Below are 21,747 nucleotides of genomic sequence, written 5' to 3' on the forward strand. Positions count from 1 at the left end.
ATGTGTCAGGCAATGCTAGCACAGAGTGCAAGCAGCAATTAATATGATAGCCTACTAACTGGCCATCTCCTGAAAGCAAAAGGAAAGAGAGAAAAGAGGAACCAAATAGGAATGTAGGGTCTCAAGCCTGAGATAGTAAGCTGGGTAGAGGCATTCCAACTTGTCGATAAATGCAACATATCTATCAGAGTAATTCAAATTCAGCAGGCATGTTGGAAGTCCTAGTCCAAGCCCTCAGCCCAAGTATGATGATTTCTACAAATTTAAACAGAACTTTGCAAAACTAAGAAGCTGGGCCAAGGCTTGTAGTGCATACCTTTAATTCTAGCACTGGGGAGTCAGAGATAGGTAGATCTGAGACTAGCCTGGTCTACATACAAATTCCAGATCAGCCAGAGATATGTACTAAAATACTGTCTCACAAACAAATAAGAACTAAGCAGATATTTTAGTAAAACAATTTTCTGTATATAACTATTTGCATTCATTTGTGAATCAAAATCTAAGAATTCGGGGTCTCTGGAGATAAACAAAAGAAAAAAACCTTGAATTTATGACAGCTAAAGGAGACGATCATCAAGTGAAGTAACAAGTGAGAAGAACACTTTAGTGGGTTTAGCTAATTGTTTTATCAATTCAACAAGCAACTTTTTAAGTTATTGAACTTTTTAAGTTATAGTGCAAAAGACACTATTCTAAAATGAAAGATGTATGTAGGGGAGTGTGATTTAAAACACTAAGATTGTTCTACCATATAATAATATTTAGGTTTTAAAATCTGAAAACAATATTCTCTAGCTTTTAGGTCAATACCAAAAATAAATATGGAATGTTCTTTCACGCAGCACTTTGAGTGTTTCAAACAGAATGTGCTTTTAAATATGGATAAATAAGCCAAACCAGTAGCTATTTTAAGGTGCCCTTGACAGAAACTGATGCCCTTGGGTCCAACTCATTGATCTGTCAACTGCATCTGCGTATTTGCCAAATGCAACTCATCCCACAATACTGTTTTGGCTCAAGAATTTAAAAATCCAGGTTGCAAATAACATGTTCCACCCAAATACAATGTCTTGCCCTGTACAAAACTACCTAAGCATCTACAGAACATGAAGATCAGTTCTTGAAAGACTAATCAATACTCTTACCGTTGACATAAGTCAAACTTTGCTAATGAGCATTCACTCGACAAACGTTGAGTTACAATTGTACCAGATATTAAGGCTAAAAAGAGAAACAGGACAGAGTCCTTACCTCACTCACAGGAGAGCCAGAGAAGTAGTCAGGTATGAATAAAAACACAGTACACAACCACAGCCCTAACAGGCTTGTTACTGCTAAGAAGCCCTGGGTTCCAGACAAATGCCAACAGTATGTTTTGTTCTATTCTGTTCTGTTGGACAAGAATTCCAGGAAGGCTATTCCATAAGTTACCAGAAATGATATAATACTGAGAAAGAAGGTTCTGCAAAGCAGGAAGCAGAAGGGAAAAAAGTACCTTACAACTTGGTGTAAAGAGACCACAGATATTTCAGTAAAGCTACTTGATCTTAATGCTGAGAGCTGACAAAAAGATGTTAACATGTTTTTTTAAAAAGGGCCTACAACTGGTAAGTCTCAAAGCTGAGACCACAGTCTGAGGTCCCCATGCTTTTCCTACTTTAAAGCTATTTGACTGGTTACAATCTTCCAAAATAAGTCACTTTAAAAATTGGTAGGGTAGGGCATGCTTATAATCCCAGCACCTGGGAAGCTGAGGCTGGATCTCCAGTTCAAGGCCAGCCTGGCACAACAAGACCCTGAGGATTTGATTCCCAGAACCTCAAAGAAAAAGTTTTAAATAATGTTTTTTTTTAAACTTAGTGAGACGTGTATTGACTCTTCAAAATAAAGTTCCTGGTTTTATATCATAGATACCTTTACATTTACTGACATTTAGTTTTTGAAATACAAAAAAAGAGCACCTTTGTCCTGTTTTAATACTTTAATAAGTCCTTCCTAAAAGAAGTTAAAACTTAGTTTTGTAAATTGCTATATTACTTAGGTGAGGAAACATGGACTCTGACACAGACATGACTAAAACCTGAGAGTCTAATCTGGTTATGGCAAGATGATAGTACTTACCAAATTGATTGTTCATCAAAGTGTTATTAGTTTAAAAGCTGCCTAAAGACCAATCAGTCAAAAGATGGTTAAATAAACTTAGATACATGAGGTAAGGAGAACAATCGCCAACACACTCATGTAGGGACAGTGACAGAAACCAGAGGAATGGCAGACACACAGGGCAGACCGATCTTTCAGGGGTTCAGAGAGTTGAGAATTATTAAGCAAACTATTTAAAGCACAATAAACAGCTTTTGGGTGTCAGCTACGACTGGCATACGATACCTAGGCTATAGAAACAACAATAACAACAATGTGTGTGTGTGTGTGTGTGTGTGTGTGTGTGTGTGTGTGTGTTAATGAATAAGTTGTGTTCAGTTAAAAAAAGGTGAAAACAATTTAATAGGCAAAGTTGTATATTTTAGAAAATGTAGCTCTGGCTATAACTGAGAAAAAGAAGTTAACAAAATGAAACAAAACCAAGCCCTTGGGACAATGCGGTGGCTCAGCATGTAAAGGTGAGATGACTTAATGACCTGAGTCTACCCTGGGACCCACACAGTGGGAGGAGAAAACCAGCTGCAGCACAACAGAAGCGGCACATGTACACACTGCCCCCATACAAAGATAAACGTACAACAAAATACAAGGAGAATAAAAAGGACAGCCTACTTCTGGAGCTGTTGCTCACCTAATGAACTCTAGTTACCTAATGTGAGTCAGATTTTTAGGCCCTGTTACTTCTACTCAGAATCCAAGAGGATCAGGCTCTGGCGCAAAGCTAGTGTTTGTTTAAAGACGAGCAGGCCAGGCACCCCAAAGAGGGATTTCTCTTTTCTGCTGTTACCCAGATATTAAGATCACTTGCACGAATTTGCCAATAGCTGGCTTCAGTTGTTCATACTGCAAGTGTTAGAAACTAGGAGAAAATACTCACTCTTGAAAGATAACTCAAATTCAAAAAACAAGATGTATATTATATAATTTCACCAGATAGTGAATTTAACAGAGAAAAAACAATATTTTAATTAAAAGAAATGCAGATATGGTGTTAAGTGGAATCAGTTATGGATAAAATAGTTCCAAAGAAAAAGTCACATAATTTACGTCAAATTTTCAATCTATGTCAAATTTTCAATCTACTCTGAAGATTATGTCATTAAGTTAGTATCTTACTAGAAAGTATAAAGTTGTATGTTAAATCAAACTGATAAGATACCAACTATCCATTCGACAGCCTAGCTCCGCCCTATCAGAAACAATGCAGCAAACACCATGCACTTAACTTCTTACCTGCAGCTCCTTGGAGACTCGCTCTAAGTGGCTGGTTATTTTTTTAATCAGATCACTGTACATCTGTTCTGAGTGCTGCTGGCACACACACTTATACACACAACTGCAAGAAACAAGGCACAGAAACCAAGTCGATGAAGAAGCATTCCATGCAATCCCATGTTAAAGCACACATTCAAAATAAAAATCACCAACCTAAAACAGTTGCTAATCAACCAGAAACTAAGAAAAAAAATCTACCTTCAGTGTTCTGATGGAAAGGACATTGCCAACTAACTTCAAATGGTCTGGGTAGTACATGTTAAATAGACATAAGAAGTCAAAAATTGAGTGATGATTTATGGTCTAAACATGGCAAGTCCTTATAAACCACTCTTTTAAAAAAAAAATACATGTCAAAATAATAAAGAGTGATAACCAGCAGAGAGAAAGTTTTTAACTCACAAAGATGTTTGCAATACATCCTCCCTGTACACCAGCTGTGGGGAACATAGCTGTCACTTCTTCCTGTCACTGATCAGCTGATCTCTTTCCCGACCCTAATCCCTAATGTGGTGCTTCCATTTACCAGAGGCTAAGTAATAAAATGTCAAAGAGAACTAGAATTAATTGCATGTCACTAAGCTAACAAGGATCTCCCTAAAACACAGTTTACAGCAGATACCCCACTACTTTTTCTTACTGGCTGCAGAGGTTTTCATTCTATATGACAAAGGCAGGCAAGCAAGCAGAGACAGAAGTTAATAGAGTATTTTGATTTGAAAACCACTTCTGCACCACACCTCCAATACAGTGGTGTGGAGAATATATATACATTCAACTTCATCTTACATACTTTATATATCACATTCATGTTGTCACCAATCAAATCCAATTCAAACTCAGGAAAAATAAATGGTGACTTACCTGTAAATCTGCTCATAGGATATAGGTATATAGTCACCAGGACTCTGGGTTAAAAGTTGATCTATGGCACCATCTAATTTTGGCCAGTATGTGCTCTTATAATCTTCAATTGTTATAACATTCATTACTACAAGTAAAAGTAAAATAAACATTACCATGTGCCACATGGAAATACAAACCAAAGCAAGTGTTTACTAATTCAAAATCTTTCCTTCCATTATTCACCCAACCCATTTCAACTTTTCAAATGAGAAAAAGTTAGCCCAGCAGTGGTGGCACACGCCTTGGGAGTCAGGCAGTGAGTCTGAAGCCAGCCTGACTTACAGAAAGTTTCAGGACAGCCAGGGCTTCTTGGGGAAGCTCTGTCTTGAAAAACCAGCAGGAGAGGGGGAGGGGGAGGGGGAGAGGAGGGGAAGAGAGGGACAGGGAGGAGGGAGAGGGAGAGGGAGAGGGAGAGGGAGAGGGACAGGGAGGAGGGAGAGGGAGAGGGAGAGGGAGAGGGAGAGGGAGAGGGAGAGGGAGAATATGAGAATGCATATGAATTAGGAGACAGAGGCAGGCCTCTCTGAGTTCTAAGACATTCTGATCTACACAGTAAGCTCTGAGACAATTCATTAAAATCTCTCAAAAAAGGAGAGAGGGGAGGGGGAAGAGAGAAAGAGGGGAGCTGAGAGAAAATGAGCTGAGAGAGAAGGAAAGCATAAAGTACAAAGAATCTGGTCAGTAATATTAAGCTGCCATTGGTTGCTTTCCCAGTTTGCTATAAGCGTCCATCTACCATCAGTAAAGCACTCTCAAATATACCCTGACCTTCAGTATATTATTTTCATAATTATGTGCCATAATGAGTCATTAATGAACCACAAAAAGACTCCAGGAACTATGGCCTTCCATAATTAATCTTTATAGACATCCCTGGGAAAAATCTATCTAATGATTAGACTACAGGGCCTGAGATTTAAATAATGCTCTAATCCAAAAAGACACTTCCACAAAATTCACTGAGATTTATGGTATCACCAGTCCCACTCAGACAGACTAACTTGGGCTTTAAGTACCTGGAATTTAACAAGCCCAAGGTAAAAGATATGACCTAGAAACCTTGCACTTAAAAACTCACCTCATTCCAATGGACAGACTCAAATCCTTACCAGGGATCCTTCCAAAGCCTCAGCAAGCTGTTCCTAAGTGTGACAGTGTTCCTAAGCTGTCCCAGGGTAACAGGTGCTTTAGAACAAGATCCTAATGTTAAAGGGATCCCTAAATACCTAGGGAGATAAGAGGTAACAACTTCCAGACCAAGTATCTTATTGTTCATTTTACAAAAAAAGCTGGGAAGCAGTAAAGTTTAATGGCTTCCTCCAGAATAATGGCTAATTGCAGACAGAGAGGTCAGGTCAAGGAAAACCTTACTACTATACTCCTAACATCTAACCTTAGCTATTAAGGGTCAAGATTTGTTGGTATATATACCACTACTGTCAGTATTATTCAATTTTCTCTAAATCAATCCATTTTAACGCGATAAAATGTATATTAAAAGGCACTTAAAGAACGACTTTTATTGACTCATAAGATATGGTAGCCCTTAAAAAAATCTCTATATTGCCAAAGAAGACCGATCAACTCCTGGTGATCTGTCCTGCCTCTACCTCCCAAACGCTGTGACTGCAGCTGTGGGCCAACGTATTCAGTTTTGTTATAAGCATAATCTTAAGGACATTTTGCTAGGGCTGGGGATGGCGCTCAGTAGAATACTTGCCTAGTATATAAGAAGCCCTGGGTCCTGTTATCAATATTATGGTAGGGGCGGGGTGCTACATAAAAGTAAAAACAGATCCAAAAGTCTCCTCTCCATATCTGTGAGAGTTCCATATATATAATATTAACATTGGCAAAACTTTAAGGATAAAAAAGACCTATCAGTGGTTGTCAGGGAGTTGTCAATAAGGAAAAGGCTTACAGGGAGATCTTTAGGGCAATGAGACGCATTGTATGAAACTAAAGTAACAATATGCCACTCTGTGTCAGAACCAACAGAACCGTAGGCCATACAATGAATATCAAAGTTGTAGGCTATAGAGGTAAAGACGAAATGGAAATGTGACAAGTCTAAGTGACAAATGAATCACAGAGCTGACAATGATAGAATGAGCAGGGAAAGTTCTGGCAACATAAAGCTAAAATGGGGCTGAGGATATATATATCTCAATTGTAGAGCATTTGCCTAGCATAAAACCCTGGGATTGATTCTTACTAATGTTGAGGGGGGAAAGGGCAATCCTCCTTGAGACTTAACGTTCTAAATCTCTATTTGGGAAATTTAAGCTCAGTGTCACAGCCTGGCACATGGTGCATGCACACCTGCAATCCTAGTGCTTGGAATGCTGAGGACAGAAGATGGCTGAAATACAAGTGCAAGGCCAGCCGGGAATGCATGATGAAAAAAGAATGAAAAGCAAGTGAACCAGAAGGTGTGAGTTCACAAAGAGACATTCCAATTAAATATTGTGTCTTCTCAAAACTACTGCCAAAAGGTGAGTCCTCAAAATAAATGTGGGAAACAGCAAACTCATACCACCTGACTCCTACTGTAAAGATAGTTAAACCTACCATTACTGCAACAAAATGAAACCAAGTCTAAAACCCAAATAGCTGGACCTGGGGTTTGGGAGTTGCTATACAGCTGCTAAAAGCCAGGAAATGACCAGAAAAAGTCACAGCAGGCACTTTCGTTAACCAAATTACCTTATTAAAATGACACAAGCGGGACAGTTGTGATAGCTCACACCTTTAATCCTGAGCAATAGCTGAAAAAAATAACTTGGCTAGGGTGTAGCTTAGTTGGCAGAGCACTTGCCTATCAAGCACAAAGCCCTGGGTTGATCCCCAGCACCACAGAAAGCATAAACTGGATGGGCAGCGCATTCCTGCAACCTCAGTGCTCCAGAAGTAAAGGCCTGAGGATCATCTCAAAAACAAAAGAACACAGAAGAATGAGAAACAGTTGTTACAAGGAGAACTGGCCACTTTAAAAACAAAAACTCCCCATTGTAAATAGCCTGTTCTTGAGAAGAGAAAAACCAACTCTGTACCACCTATTTGGTAATGTCTTTGTTTGCCAATAGAAGAGAGCAGCCATCTGAAACCTAGTGAAGTTACATTTCTTTCTACTTGGTCAAATTCTATAAAAAGGCTTTAGGTATCGGGGGCTTCTAAGTTTGGGCGTTTGGAGACACTGTAGAGAACTTAGAAATGTCTACTGTAGATATTATGAAGACACTCTTCCTGTAGGTTCTAGAGTTACATTCACATAAACATGTCATCAGATAACACTGGCATCTTGTTTTTATTTATTCAGGTCCTCATTAACATGTTCCTTAGGAGTTCTATGCTACTCACCTGCCCCAAAAGACGTGCAGTAGTCTAGATAAGGCTGCAGCAAGCCAACTAACCATCTGTTAACTATCTATTGTACTTCTTTGCGTAAAATGAAGTACATTTTCACAGACGCTGTAAGGCTTTAAGATAATTACATCATTACTGTTCTACTGCTTAGAACCCATTTCTTCATGAGGAACAGACTAGGATAATAGAAATGCTTTCAAAGAACACTCAAAGCCAAGGCTACTGGTTAAGATGGAAATTTCAACAAGGGACTACACAACACACACTGTTCTACAACTCTACCATCACGTTTGAACTTGAGACACAGCCCATCATGACAAAACCCCATCATGACAGTATACTTATGAAATGGCCAGGGCTACCATATCTATTATGGTACCAACTCCATCAAACCCAAACTCTCACCAAAGCAAAAATATTTTAAAAAGGAAATCTGTTCTCAACTACACTGATTACAAGTATTCTATCACTTTAAAATTCTTTACTGTCTCAACATTTCAACAGGTTGATCATTCTTTGGCATCGAACCCAAAAATATCTGAGTTCTGAAGATGGAACAAAAGGGGAGCCCTGCAAACTTTCAAGACCAGAGGCCAGGAACTGCAGGTTACTTCCATACAGCTAGAAGTAGAGCTGCAGACTAAAGAGTAAGAAGTTAGAACAGAATTCTGAAAGACCTAGATGAGGGCTGGCAGGAGCATATGAAGCCTAGAGCTGGTAGGTCCAAACTATCAAACCTAACCCTATACCTCTGAGAGCTATCAACCAAGAGAAATATACTACCCTTCCCACTCCACTTATCCACCCCTTCTTTTTCTCAGAATGAAAATCCTTTTCTTAGAAACTAAAACTCCCCAAAGAAAGTCACTTATATACTAGCACTTGACAGTTCATCAGCAAAACTGTAACTCTACATGTGATCAGTGAAAAGTGAAGCCCAATACTAACTACTTAGCGAAGTGCCCTACAGAGACCAACCAAACAGTCTCAATGTTGGAAAGATGGTGAGGGATGATTAGTCATGAAGAACAAAACAAAACAACAAGCTAAAATTCAAAGGATAGAAGAAATCTTTTTTAAAAATATATGTAATTACTATTCTCAAAATTATGTAAAAGAGCTGGCAAAGGCTCAAAACATTTACCAATAAACCTGAGGACCTGAGTTCAATTTTGGAACCAAAGTGGTAGAAGGAGAAAACCAACTCCTGCAAATTGACCTCTGACCTCCACATGTGCTCTGTGATACATAGGAGCAGCTAACATCAGCCGGCTAACAGAAACACAAATATTACACAATAGCAAGTGTAATAAAAAAAAAAGATACAATTAAAAGCTGTCATGACAAAAGTATTCCAGGTGTTTCAAAAACTAAAAATACAGCCAAAATCTAAGAGATGAAGAAATCATCAAGGAGCTTTCCCAGATCATTTATAGAGAAATAGAAGATACCAAAATCTAGCTATCAGAAAAAAGAATGGGAAATTCCACAGATTTATCAATAATTCATGAGACTGAAGAGAAAGGAGAAATGTAAAAGAAGATAGATATGTCAACATAAGAAATTATCCCAGAGCTGGTTGTAGTGGCGCACTCCGGGTGAGATTTGCTGAAGGACGCAGAGGCAGTAGGATCATGAGTTCAAGGCCAGCCTGGGCTATACATTTAAAAAAAGAAAAAAAATTATCTTAGAAGTTTTCTCAAAGAACAAGTCAAAGTAGCATATGTTGCCATTCATTGAAGATAGCAAGCTAAAGTCAAGGATGCTACATTTTAGAAGTTCCAGAGCATATTTCAGTTGAGAATCGGTGTCATGTCTTTAATTCCACTTCTTCGGAAGCAGAGACAAGACAATATCTGAGTTTAAGGCCAGTATGGTCTATACAGTGAGTTCCAGGACAGCCAGAGCTACACAGTGAGACCCTACACAGCATCTTTCAGCAAGGCAAAATCTAACACTTTATCGGGAACCTGCTAAAAGACTTCTGACATGCACGCACACCCACACAGGAATGTTATCTGACAAAAAAATGCAGATGCAACCACAGAGGCTGAGGGTATAGCTGAGCAGCAGGCCCTTGCCTGGTACATACAGGTCCTAGGTTTGATCTTCATACACAAAACACATGCATGCACATGCAGGGAGTGGTAGGGGAGAAGAAAAGGTAGAGTAGGTGCAGTCATTATATGTACTTAGGAAGCTACTGAGTACAAGGATACCTCAGCTCTAAGGAAACAAGAGGAAAAAGGACTGACAGCTTCATAAGCAAAGACCAAGCCACTAGATGTTGAATCAGATGAAGCTGCTGAAGTTTTAAGGGAATGCTCAGGTCACCCATGTTAGCACTTGAAAGGCAAAGACAAGCAGATCTTAGTAAGTTCCAGGCCTGCGAGGGCTACAATGAGATCCTGCCTTAAAAAATAAGAATAAGTCCAACAAAAATATGCCAAAGTTCTAGATCAAAGAGGGTGTAATATGAGTACATTTTTTGGCCCTTCAGTGACAATTAGCAAATATAGTGTTTTTATTAAACCAAAAATTAATTATTAAAATACCTAAATCATGGTTAAGTCAATTGTGTTGAGTGAGAAACTAAGCAACAACAAACTACCATGAACACAAGAGGTGTTGATTCTATCAAGTAACTGACTCCTGGGAAAACTCTAGAACAGAGAAAGCACCGATCCAAATCTCTGTCCTCCCATATAACTGCGTTTCAAGTACAAAACTGTATTTTAAAAATGTATTCTATATATTTGTGTGTACCTGTATGTGTTTATGTACGACTCATTCATGCAGGTGCCCACAGAGACCAAAAAGAAGGGTATAAGATCCCCTGGAACTGTAGTCACAGTGGTGGTGAGCCACCCAATGTAGGTGCTGAGAACTGAACTCAGGTCTTCTCCAAGAGCAAAGTGCTCTCAACCATGGAGCTATCTCTACCGCCCCAAAAACTTGTATTCTTCTTAATAACAGCAAAAATCTTTCATGAAACTGCTGTTTTAGGGTTTCCACTATTCTACAATTGGAGAAATGAAGACATTCGGAGTTTAAACCATCAATCTTGAAAATTCATTCTTCCTTCCTCAACCCAAAATTCTGCAGACCCTCTAAAAACTTGAAAGCCCCTTCTCCAAAGCTTTAATTGTTCATTCAGGCTCCATCTCTTGCCTACAATTATTACTGCCTCAAAATGGTCATCGTCCCTACCTCCTCAATAAGGGTGCTCACTCCCTTAATAGCTAGTGGAGTGGCTCCCATTCCTACCAACCATTGCTATCCACTCAGACCTGACTTGTGCCACTTCTTCCTTATACCCTGTGCTCCCAAAAACAACCCTGGGTCACAGGTTGCTCCCTCTGCAAGGACATCTGAGTCCAAGTACTCCCCATTTCTCACACTTCTGGCAAACATCTCTCACATTCATAAGGCTTCTCTCTCACTGCTATGCTATCAACTCTACTGCACAACTCTTAACATCTAGTCATAGCACACCAGCATCTATTTGTTCATTAAAAAAAAAAAAAAAAAAAAAAGAGTGGTTTCCGCTGCTTTTTCTGCGCAACGTTTCTGTCTGTCTGAGGTGGGCTGTTGTGAAGTCTCGGTGAGGCCTGCGCACCGCAGCCATGACGGAGGCTGATGTGAACCCAAAGGCCTATCCCCTCGCAGATGCCCACCTCACCAAGAAGCTGCTGGACCTTGTTCAGCAGTCGTGTAACTACAAGCAGCTTCGGAAAGGAGCCAATGAAGCCACCAAAACCCTCAACAGAGGCATCTCTGAGTTCATTGTGATGGCAGCAGACGCTGAGCCCTTGGAGATCATCCTGCACCTCCCTCTGCTGTGTGAAGACAAGAATGTCCCCTATGTATTTGTACGCTCCAAGCAGGCTTTAGGACGGGCCTGTGGAGTCTCCAGGCCGGTCATCGCCTGTTCTGTAACCATCAAAGAAGGCTCTCAACTAAAGCAGCAGATCCAATCCATTCAGCAGTCTATTGAGCGGCTCCTGGTGTAGGCCGTGGCCTCTGCCCTCTCCTATCTCCTCCCACCCTGAGTTTGTGTATCATGTCTGTTAGCGTGTACTGTTTTCAGCCAGTTTCTATTATATTGTGCTACATCTGATTTTGTATTTTTATCTTTGTCTGAACAGGGTTGTTTTTCACCATCTCCTCGTCCTCTTCTACCATTTTTTAGTTTCCCTTTTTAATTGAAATGATAGCTAAGACAGGTGAAAGGCAGAATGTCACCATTTAGCAACAAGAAGAACCAGGAGAAACTTATGCCAGGGATAGTAGATATTTACTGGTCCCTTGTGCTTTTGATGTAAGATCTCTCTAAATGCTACTGTGAATGAGGAACTTTCTTTGGGTAGCAGTCCCTCCCACCCCTTATCATTTGAAAAAAATTTGATAATGTTAAAAAAAAAAAAAAATGTCTCACTCCACATCATTACCAAAAGGTCAAACACTTCTCTGCCATACAATAAGCACTCGCTGAGTAAGATACCGTTCAACTGTATTAGCACATCTGTGACTACATATTAGCAGATCTACAGAGGCTACCAGCCAAACGTCAGCTACAACATAAAGGGGTACAGACCAGTTATAGTACTGGGACACACTGCAAAGGTCAGTGAACATCACCAAGTGTCTAACAACCCACAGTGCAATGCGCACGGCTTACACTTCAGCTGGTTTACAAAAGAACTAAACTTTGTTTTCTTCAGAGATTTGAAACTAAGCTCTACATACAAAAGTGGGTTTCTCTTTATCAATGACATTTCATGTGATATCAATTTTTAAAAATAAAAAGCAAAAAAGGAGATTAAGCGCCTCTGTAAGATTCTGAAGTTCAGCCAATAGAGCATATTCATGGTGATGCTTGCCAAACACAGCTATTAGGTGCTAGAAGGTAACAAGATGCTAAACAACACCACATATTGCAAACTCGAAGATTGGCCCTGACAACCAAAAGGCAATTTAAGATTTAGTAAGAATCAGTTAATACTTTTAATCAATTCAAAAGTTAACTAAAACTAAAAAAACCCAGCAATTTCATTAAGTTAAATTTGTATTATGAATTGCCTGCTCACCTAGGAGCAAGAATTATTAGTGCTGTGGGTTACTAAGTCTCTTCCGGTCAATGATGCCAAGGTTATTCTCTAGCCTCTACACATACTCTCATATATGTGTAGCTCATTTGGATCAATGCTTAGAAGACCTCTGTAAAACTTTAACTATTAGAGGTACTATGCTGACATACCGAAAAAAATAAATAAAAATAAGAAAGTCCTTAAGATTATGGAATTTTCATGTGAATTTAATCCAACGACTAAACACACCTATGGGAGGGGGGATTTACAATACCTGTGATATCAGAACCCTGAGCCCCAGAATGAAACCAACATGGCAAGAACTAATCTATCTGAGAGCCCATGCTATCTCAAGACCTCTAGCTAGAATAAGACTTCACAGAAAAGAAAATTCCAGGTAATGAAAAAGAAGTTAGTAACATTCCATAAAAACACTTCATATTGAATACATGTGGGAATGGATCCTGAGTGTGCCAAACACCAAGGGAGCTAACTGCAGAGAAGTCCTTAAAAGTGAGCTTACTAACGATTCTCTGCTCAGCATACACTGAGGATTTGCTCAATTAACAACACCTAGACTAGATGTCAGCCTGTACTAGTCAGAATCCCCAGTAAATCTGTTTTAACAGATTAGACACTAAAAATGAAAAGATCAGTGAAATATACATACACACAGCAATAAAATAAGTGGGCTGACCAGATAGCTCAGCAAACCTGAAACCCTAAATTCAGTCATAGAACCCACATAAAGACAGGAGAGCAGTAACTCCATAAAGACATCATTGGAAAACATGCACACACATACACACACAGAAGCATGAACGGGTGTGCAAGTGCACAGACACAGACACACAGAGACAGACACATGCAGTCTTTACAGAACTAATTTTGTTCAAAAAAAAAAAAAAAGGAAGTGAACAGTGCTTCACTACTCATAAAGCAGAAGCAGTCTGCCAAGTGGAAATAGGGTTGGGGTAAATACAGGAAAACCAAGGAGGATAAACACAGAAAACCTGGCCCTCTGGGAACATCAAAGTTAAATTGCTGATACTTAAAAAGATAAAGCAGAGCCAGAGATGTGGCTCAGTTTGGAGAGTGCTTCAAAATGCCCTGGGTTAGATAATCGGCAGGCATCAACTGGGCACACTCCCAGATTCAAAGTCATCCTCAGTTACAAAGACAGCTAGGGCCAAAAGAGTCTATAAAAATAAATAAATAAAATACAGTGTATGCATGTATGAAATTCTCAAAGAATAAAAATTGATTTTAAGGAAACAGTGAAAGTCAAGAGATAATAGAAAGACATTTTTTGAAATGCTAATGGGAAAAAGGAGGCTATATAGAATTCTATATCCAGTAAAAAAAAAAATTAAAAAATAAAGACTTCTACAGACAAGCAAAAGCTAAGTCAAGTCAACAGAACCAAAACAATCCCTGCCAATTTGGAGGGGAACGTGCCGAGCTGTACTCAGATCTAGAGAGACACATTGCTAGCCTGCCTTCCTTGGAGCCTCAAGCTATGTTTCTATCTGTCAGCCTGGATTCACAAACAGGAGCATAGCATAACTGACCTCTGAGAGGCTCCACCCAGATGACAGAAACAATGCAGAGATCCAGACTCAGCTCAGAAAGTCTTATGGAAGAGCTGGGGAAAGCACTGAAGAACCCAGAAGAGAAAGGGACCCACAAGGTACCCTTGGGGGCTCCCAGGAACTCAATCACCAAACAAAGAGCATTCAAGGGCTAGACCTAGCCGCCACCAACCCTGCTCCCATATATGGAGATGTACAGCTTGTTTTCATTTGGGTCCCCCAACAACTGGAGCAGGGGCTTACTCTGACTCTGTTGCCTGCCTATAGACTGTGCTTCCCCTAACTGGGCTACCTTGTCTGTCCTCAGAGGGAGAAGATATACCTAGTCCTGCAGTGATTTGAGGTGCCAGGATAGTTGGTTCCAAGAGATGGCCCTCCCCTTTCTCAGAGGTGAAGAAAAAGGTGGTTGGTGGTGGGGTGGAAGAGGGAAGGTGTGAAGGGAGGGACTGAGAGGAGAGGGGCCTGCAATGAGGATGAAAAGTGAATAAAAAATGGGGAAAAAAAGAAGAAATATTACCATGCTGGATGGTGGTGGCACACAAGGGTCACGTAGCATTCAGGAGGCAGAGTCAGCTGAATTTCTTGAGTTTGAGTCCAGTCTGACCTACTGAATAAGTTACAGGATGACCTGGGCTACAAATAGAAACCCTGTTTCAAAAAACAAACAAACAACTAGCTAAAATTTTTATGGAAGCCAAAAACTAAGGGAAAGGACAGCAACACAAAGGATAATATCAAAGACTTCTTTCCCAGCTGTCTTAGTCGTTCTACTGATGTGAAGCAACACCAGGCAACTCTAATAAAGGAAAGCATTTAACTGAGGACTTGCTCACAGTTTCAGAGGCTTAAGGAGCATGGTGATATGCATGATGCTAGAGAACTAGTTGAGCGCTATATCCTGATCCACAGGCAGAGACAGACTAAGCCTGATATGGGCTTTGACCAATGACACTTTGTCTAACAAGGTCATACCTATTCCAACAAGGCCCCACCTCCTAATCCTAAAATAGTATCACTTCCTGATTATTAATCATTCAAATAAAAGAACCAGAAGCTATTTTTATTCTAGTTACACTAGTTTTTGATTCTCTAAAAAGTAAATTTCATCTTATGATTCTAGAAAAGACAAACAGTAGATTAGGAGATGCTAGGGGCTGGAAGGAAGAGTGGGGACTGATTGCATCATGGGTATAAACATTTATTTGGAAGTGATAAAAACAGCATGGAAGTAGACAAAGCAGTGACTGTATCACACAATGTACCAAATGCCTCTCAACTTTTCACTCTAAAATGGCCAATAAGTTGAGTAGTTTTACTTTAAAAAAATAACAAATGGCTACCATTAAACAATAGTTACCTGGATCATGGGACACCTAAGTGTTTGACAGCTATATACAGCAGCAGCACACAAATAGGATGAAAGAAAGGATGAAGGACTACAGATTTTTACACTCTAAGTGAGGAAGTCTAATGCATTACTTAAATTTCCACACTGCAACTCTTTGGGCGACCACTAAGGAACAAAAAGAATGGTGATAAACAAAAATCAAGTCATATTTCATCAAAAGTGGGCAAAACACTTAAGATTCACACAATATATGGGTATGACCAAGGACTCCCTCCCTGGGACTGGAGTTTAAGGCCAACCAGGGTCTCAAAAAAAAAAAAATTATCAAAAGATTAAAAAATCAAAAAAGGGGGGAAAAAGACTAAGAGGAAGAAGACAGAGGCTGGGGGCTGGGTGTGGTAGACATTCCTTTAATCTCAAAGGCAGAGGCAGGTGGATCTTTGAGTCCATGGTTTAGGAGTTCCAGGACAGCTAGGGCTACAAAGAGAAACCCTGTTTCAAAACCAGAAAGAAAGAAAAGAAAGGAAAAAGAGGAGGAGGGAGAGGAATAGGGAGGGAGGGAGGGAGGGAGGGAGGGAGATTGCCATAAATAAATTTTTAAAAAAGTAAGATCCAACCACATTTTGTGCACAACAAATGTGCAGTTTAGATTGAAAGCAAAAGGACTGGAAAAGGTATCATACAATGAACCTGGAAATTAAAGATACTGGATACAATAAGTGATAAAGATAGGAATTCCATCATTATAAAACACCCAGTCCAGGACACAATCCTGAACATGATACACCATATAAAGGGGTTTGTGAACAGAACTGAAATCTATACATATATAGTCAGTCACTTTCCTACAAAACTGCCAGAATAGCAAGGATAGTTTTAAATCATACTGCTGACACTACTGGACATGTATGAGGAAAAGGAATGTCCCTCTCACACTACACACAGGTAAGCTCATAATTCAGGCTACAGGTTAGAAGCTAAACCCACAACATTTCTAGATGAAAATGTAGAATTTTAATCCAGCAATATAGCTGCTCTGACAAGGGATCATCACATCCAAAAACCTCCTAATCTATGTGATCTGGCTGGAATACAGACAACCAAGAGGTCTGGTTGTGAGTTCAAAGCTGGTCTGGCATAGAGCAAGTTTCTCATAAAGAAAACCTTACTTAGGGCCAGGCATGATAATTCATGCCTTTAATCCCAGCACTCAGGAGACAAGAGAGGCATTTGGATCTCTAGTTCTAGTCAGTCAGTTCTGTTCAGTCAGTTAAGTTCAGTGCAGTGGAGTTGAGTTTGTTCTTGAGTTCATGCAGTTCAGTGCAGGTCAGCAGAGGCAGCTAAAGCCAAGGAATGAGGAGGAGCCAAAAGATTAAAACATTAGTTTGAAGTCAAGCAGAGCAATTCAATGAGAAGCTGAAATAAACCAGATTGAATCAGTTAGCTTGAAGAGGAGTTTGAGCCAGAATATGGAAGATAAACCACTCAGTCTGAGTTCAGAAAGCACTAAAAAGGGTGAACATGGACAGACCCCGAAGAAGATAATTACATCAGTCAGGTAAAAGATACTTTTATAAGAAAATTTTGACTTTGAGTTACACAAGTATTTCTCAGGATACAAAAGACACAGGCCATAGAAGGGGGAAAAATGATAAAAATCAGTTAACATTGAAACTAAAAACATCTAGTCTTCAGAAAAACACTAAGAAGTACAAGCCATGGGGATAAGACATTCTGAATACATGCCCAAAGGTCACAAGGATGTCTTCAAACACAGAAGCACACACAACCCAAGAACAAGCAGCAGATCTGAACAGTCTCATAGACAGACCAGAAGTCACCTGACAAAGGCACGTGGAAACAAAAGGCAGCAGCACTTACTACTGCCCACCTCCATCAGGCTACCAGACCAGCCAGAAGTACTGTCAGAAGTACTGGAGTCAAAAACAAAGGTTTTGTCAGACAAATAAAACAATGTTGGTGATATTTAAATTGAATTTCTAGATTCACTTTCTAGGTTCAATGGAGAAAAGAGGCATTCCTAAAATAATTTGATTCAAGAATATGAAAACTTGAGCTATTTAAGTGAATTCCTCCTTAGTTCCTTATTAAAACCACTCTCCTTAAGTCTTGTGTATTTGGGGTTATTTCACTTATAGACACTATAATTTTGTTAAACTATTATACAGATGTGTATTTTGATACCATTGCTACTAGTATAAATTTTATCTTTTCTAGGCTGGTCTTCAACCTAACAATCCATCTACACTGAGTATTTCCTCTTGGTTTCAGCGGTTCTTGATAAAGGATATTATTACCACATTCTAAAGGGTTTGTTTCCTTTCTTCTTGGTTTGGTTGGTTGGTTTGGGGGGTTTGTTTGAGACAGAGTCTCTTAGCTGACCTGGAACTCTAGAACTCAAAAGATACTCCTGTGGCAGTGATTAAAAATGTGAGCCACCATGCAAGCAACAAGTACTTTTCGGAATATGTTGAGGACCATCCATGGGCAGTTACCATCTAATAGTGAATATATTCAAAATTCCTCCATTATGATTCCTATTAACTACAGGTATCTGGTAATGACTTTTAAATAGCTGTCCTGCACTCTGAATTACTAAGAGTATCAAGTATCACAGCATCAACTAGGTGCTGGATGATTGTCATTAAAAAGTTATCAAGCCCTGATTTTCTTTCCAACCTGAGATAAATTACAGCAATATATTGATACTGAAAAAAACCTGGAAAAACTGTAAATCATGATTCTTTTGACATGGTTATATCTGATAAGGTAATAGTATACAGGATTTTGATTTCTGTGCTAATAGGTGTAACACAACTATAATCTTACCTAGTTTTAACTCAAGATTTCACTAAACCCATAAAAAGGAGTTGGGGTTTTAGTTTTGTCTTGTTTCTGTGCCCTATATTCCAGAATTTATAAAAAGAAAAGATTATTGAAGTGTGATGGAGCTTCCAGTACAACAGTATATGAAGCAGGAGATTTAAAAGGGAAAGTCTCATCACTACTAGTACTGCTACTAGTCTATGCTTCATCCATCCAAGCTTAGATAGCTTCTGATAACTGTGTTAATAATTCCCTATCACATATTCCATTTTCCTTTTCAAATGTATTACCATATAGCAACTTTTTAAAATCTAATATTCTATTTTCAGTCTTCATTTATTTGCAACTTTTCCCGTCGACCAATCTTTAACAGGTCTGCATAGCTTACTAACCTTTTTGTTTTGTGACAGGGTCTCTCACAGATCACAGGCTGGCCCATAACAGGATATGCAGCTAAGAAAAATGAAGTTCTTGATCATCCTGTCTCTACCCACAGAGTGCTGGGATTGCAGTTGTGAGCCACCAGGTCAGGTTTTATAAGTTGCTGGGATCAAACCTGGGGCTTCCTGCCTGCTCTCAACCAGGCTGCATTCCTAACTCCCCTTATTAATCTTTCCAAGAAATAATCTTTTGGTTTGGCAAATCCTTTTGCTCTCAGCTTGGTTGATGACTTCTGCTCTTAATGTTCACTTCTTAACGCATCAAAGAAATTTTACTTAAGCATTAATCCAAATGCCTTCAGCATTTAAGGTAAATCACACTGCAACTATAAAGTCTAGTTTCACAACTTAACCTTCAACATACAAACTGCATTATATAAATGACTGTCGTGTGTATGTATATCAGGGAATAATCATATACAAATGTTCCTATCTACACCGCCACCAAAGTCTCTTTGCCCAAAGCAGTATCTTGAAGGCAAGTAAGTAATGTCATGTGCTAGTCCCGTAAATACTTTTTCTAAGGTTGTGACTACACATCTGTATCAGGACAAAAAATTCACAGCTAGGTAGGCAATTACTCTAATAGCTTAATAAAATTGCTTAACTAGGGGGCTGGGGATTTAGCTCAGTGGTAGAGCGCTTACCTAGGAAGCGCAAGGCCCTGGGTTCGGTCCCCAGCTCCGGAAAAAAAAAAAAAAAAAAGAACCAAAAAAAAAAAATTGCTTAACTAGAAATAAAATCTCCAGTTACATTACTGGATGTCATTTTAATTTGCAGATAACAAGGACCTGGCTACCAGTAATGGTCACGTTCCTTTTACACACCACCACCACTCAGGGCTAAAAAGCACTACTACCCTGTTCTTTACCTAGCTATGGAAGCACACTACCTGATTGTGAACATTCTGGGGTTAGATTGTGTCTTCTGTCTGCAACTGAATTTCAAGGCAGATCGCTAAAAAGTTCAACGTGCGGTAGGATCCTTCCTAGTTATGGTCTCTTGCTGAACCGCTTCTCTGGAACGTGATTTTATACATCGACTTCAAATAACGTGTAGCAGTTCCCAGTACACAGTAGAAGTAACTGAGAATTCCGTAACAGGATGCAAAAAAAGTCACAAAGAACAAAGAATTGATAGAGACCAACGTTCAGAAGCCTGATTTGCTTAAAGTACAGTGGCTATAAGTACAGGAACACATTTCTTTGCCCTCGGGCTACAAAATAAAACGAAAGGCCTCTCGCTTAAGAAACTCAAGACCGCCTTACTTTCCCCCCTCACTTTGTAAGGTGAAACTTTAAAGGGGACGCATTAGAAAAGGGCTTACTAATGTTGAGAGATGATCGGAAGTAATAAAGATCTTTTCTGAAGCATCATCAATCTAAGGCTGAGCAGGTATAACAAGCAACCAGGGCTGGTTGGCCGGATACCGGCCGAATGAGGGTGGGAGGGTAAGAGGAAAGAGAACTAAGCCTGGAACAAAGGAAGTGGAGCTGCTTTCAGGGCGGGGGGGGGGGGGGATTCTGCGAGCTGAAGAAGAGAAGCTTTGAGTGGGGGCCGAGGGGGGGGGTGAGAGACTCACGGAACTTGGAGGTGGAGGTGTTGATGTTGATGGTGGAGCTAGGGGTGGGGGCAGGGGCCGCCTTGGCCACCGCGGCGGCTGCGTCGCAGCTCTTCAACATCATAATCACCCCGTTTGGCTCCGACAAGGGCGGAGACCCCATCGGGAGCCCCTCCTTAAGACCCTTCCTGTCCATGGAGCCCGCGTGCACAGCCAGCAGCTGTCCCCCCGGGAGTTCTCGGCCAGGATCCGGGATGGACGACGAGGGCCGCGGCGGCGGCGGCGGGGGCAGCGGCGGGGCGGGCGGGGGCTGACGGAAGCTGTCTACGGCGGCCTCCCAGTTGTTGTGGTTCTGGTCGTCCATCATTGCCTCGTAGGTGAGCATTTCCTCCTCCTCCATACTCTCCTCCATCCCGCCGGGCCGCGGCTTCCCAGGCACCTGCCTGCCCACCTCAGCCCCCGGGCCTGGGAGCACAGAAGCCGCCTCGAGTTCACATCGCCCGGAGCCCTCGCGGGTGCGGCGAAAAATCCAGTGGCGCGCCGAGTGCTCTCGCCTTCTGTCAGGACGACTCCGCCGGAGGAACCGCTGACTGCGGTGGGCACTCCCGGGGTCTAGTTCTGAGAGAAGCAGCCGCAAAGCGGCGACGTCCCTCACGACATTTTACAGCAGTTTCTTCAGGCGTTTGGAAAGGACTCTGGGGGAGCGGACAGGAAGGCACGTGGTACGAGGGACGGACCGGAGAAAGCTAGGCGAAAGAGGGAGGGAGTTATGAGTCACCTCAACGCGAATGCACCCAGCCGCGCGTCTCCCTCGCCCTCCCCTCCCCCCCCATCAGTTTAGGCCAGGTGTCCAGACCAGGATTCGCTGGCCCCGCCCCCGGCCGACATTACGTGATAAAGGACTTTGGTCTGCGCACGCGCGGTCTCTAACTTGTTGCCTGAACTAGTCTGGGTGTGCCCGAGGAGGGACGAAAAAACGGCGCACAGCCCCTGTTATATTTATCAGCCGTTTTTGTGTCCCTTCTTTTTCTCTTTTTTTGTACCCCAAACTGGCCTCCAACTCCAAACAGTCTTATTTCCTCAGCCTCCTGAGTGTCCCTTCATGCCCCATGCTGGCTAATCTCCACAGCGAGGTTCCCCCACGGACACATGCTTT

General features: G+C 40.8%; 1 protein-coding gene and 1 pseudogene across 4 annotated transcripts in view; one reads left to right on the forward strand and one right to left on the reverse strand.

Moving 5' to 3' along the window:
* Cacul1 (CDK2-associated, cullin domain 1) overlaps positions 1-21,288 on the reverse strand; it is a 59,791-nt gene extending 38,503 nt beyond the window's left edge. For 2 of the 4 annotated variants that reach the window (XM_087578297.1, XM_087578289.1), the window contains exons 1-3: positions 20,613-21,288; positions 4,306-4,432; positions 3,400-3,502 (exon numbers count right to left, since the gene is read on the reverse strand). In XM_087578297.1, coding sequence (XP_087434423.1) covers positions 3,400-3,502; positions 4,306-4,432; positions 20,613-21,003 — 621 coding nt within the window. In that variant the 5' untranslated portion in view covers positions 21,004-21,288. 4 annotated transcript variants of the gene reach the window in all.
* Snu13-ps5 (small nuclear ribonucleoprotein 13, pseudogene 5) lies at positions 11,250-12,122 on the forward strand (annotated as a pseudogene).
* Positions 21,289-21,747: the final 459 nt, after the last annotated feature.

This window comes from Rattus norvegicus, chromosome 1, assembly GCF_021556685.1.
Source record: "Rattus norvegicus strain SHRSP/BbbUtx chromosome 1, alternate assembly SHRSP_T2T, whole genome shotgun sequence".
NCBI classification, from domain to species: domain Eukaryota; kingdom Metazoa; phylum Chordata; class Mammalia; order Rodentia; family Muridae; genus Rattus; species Rattus norvegicus.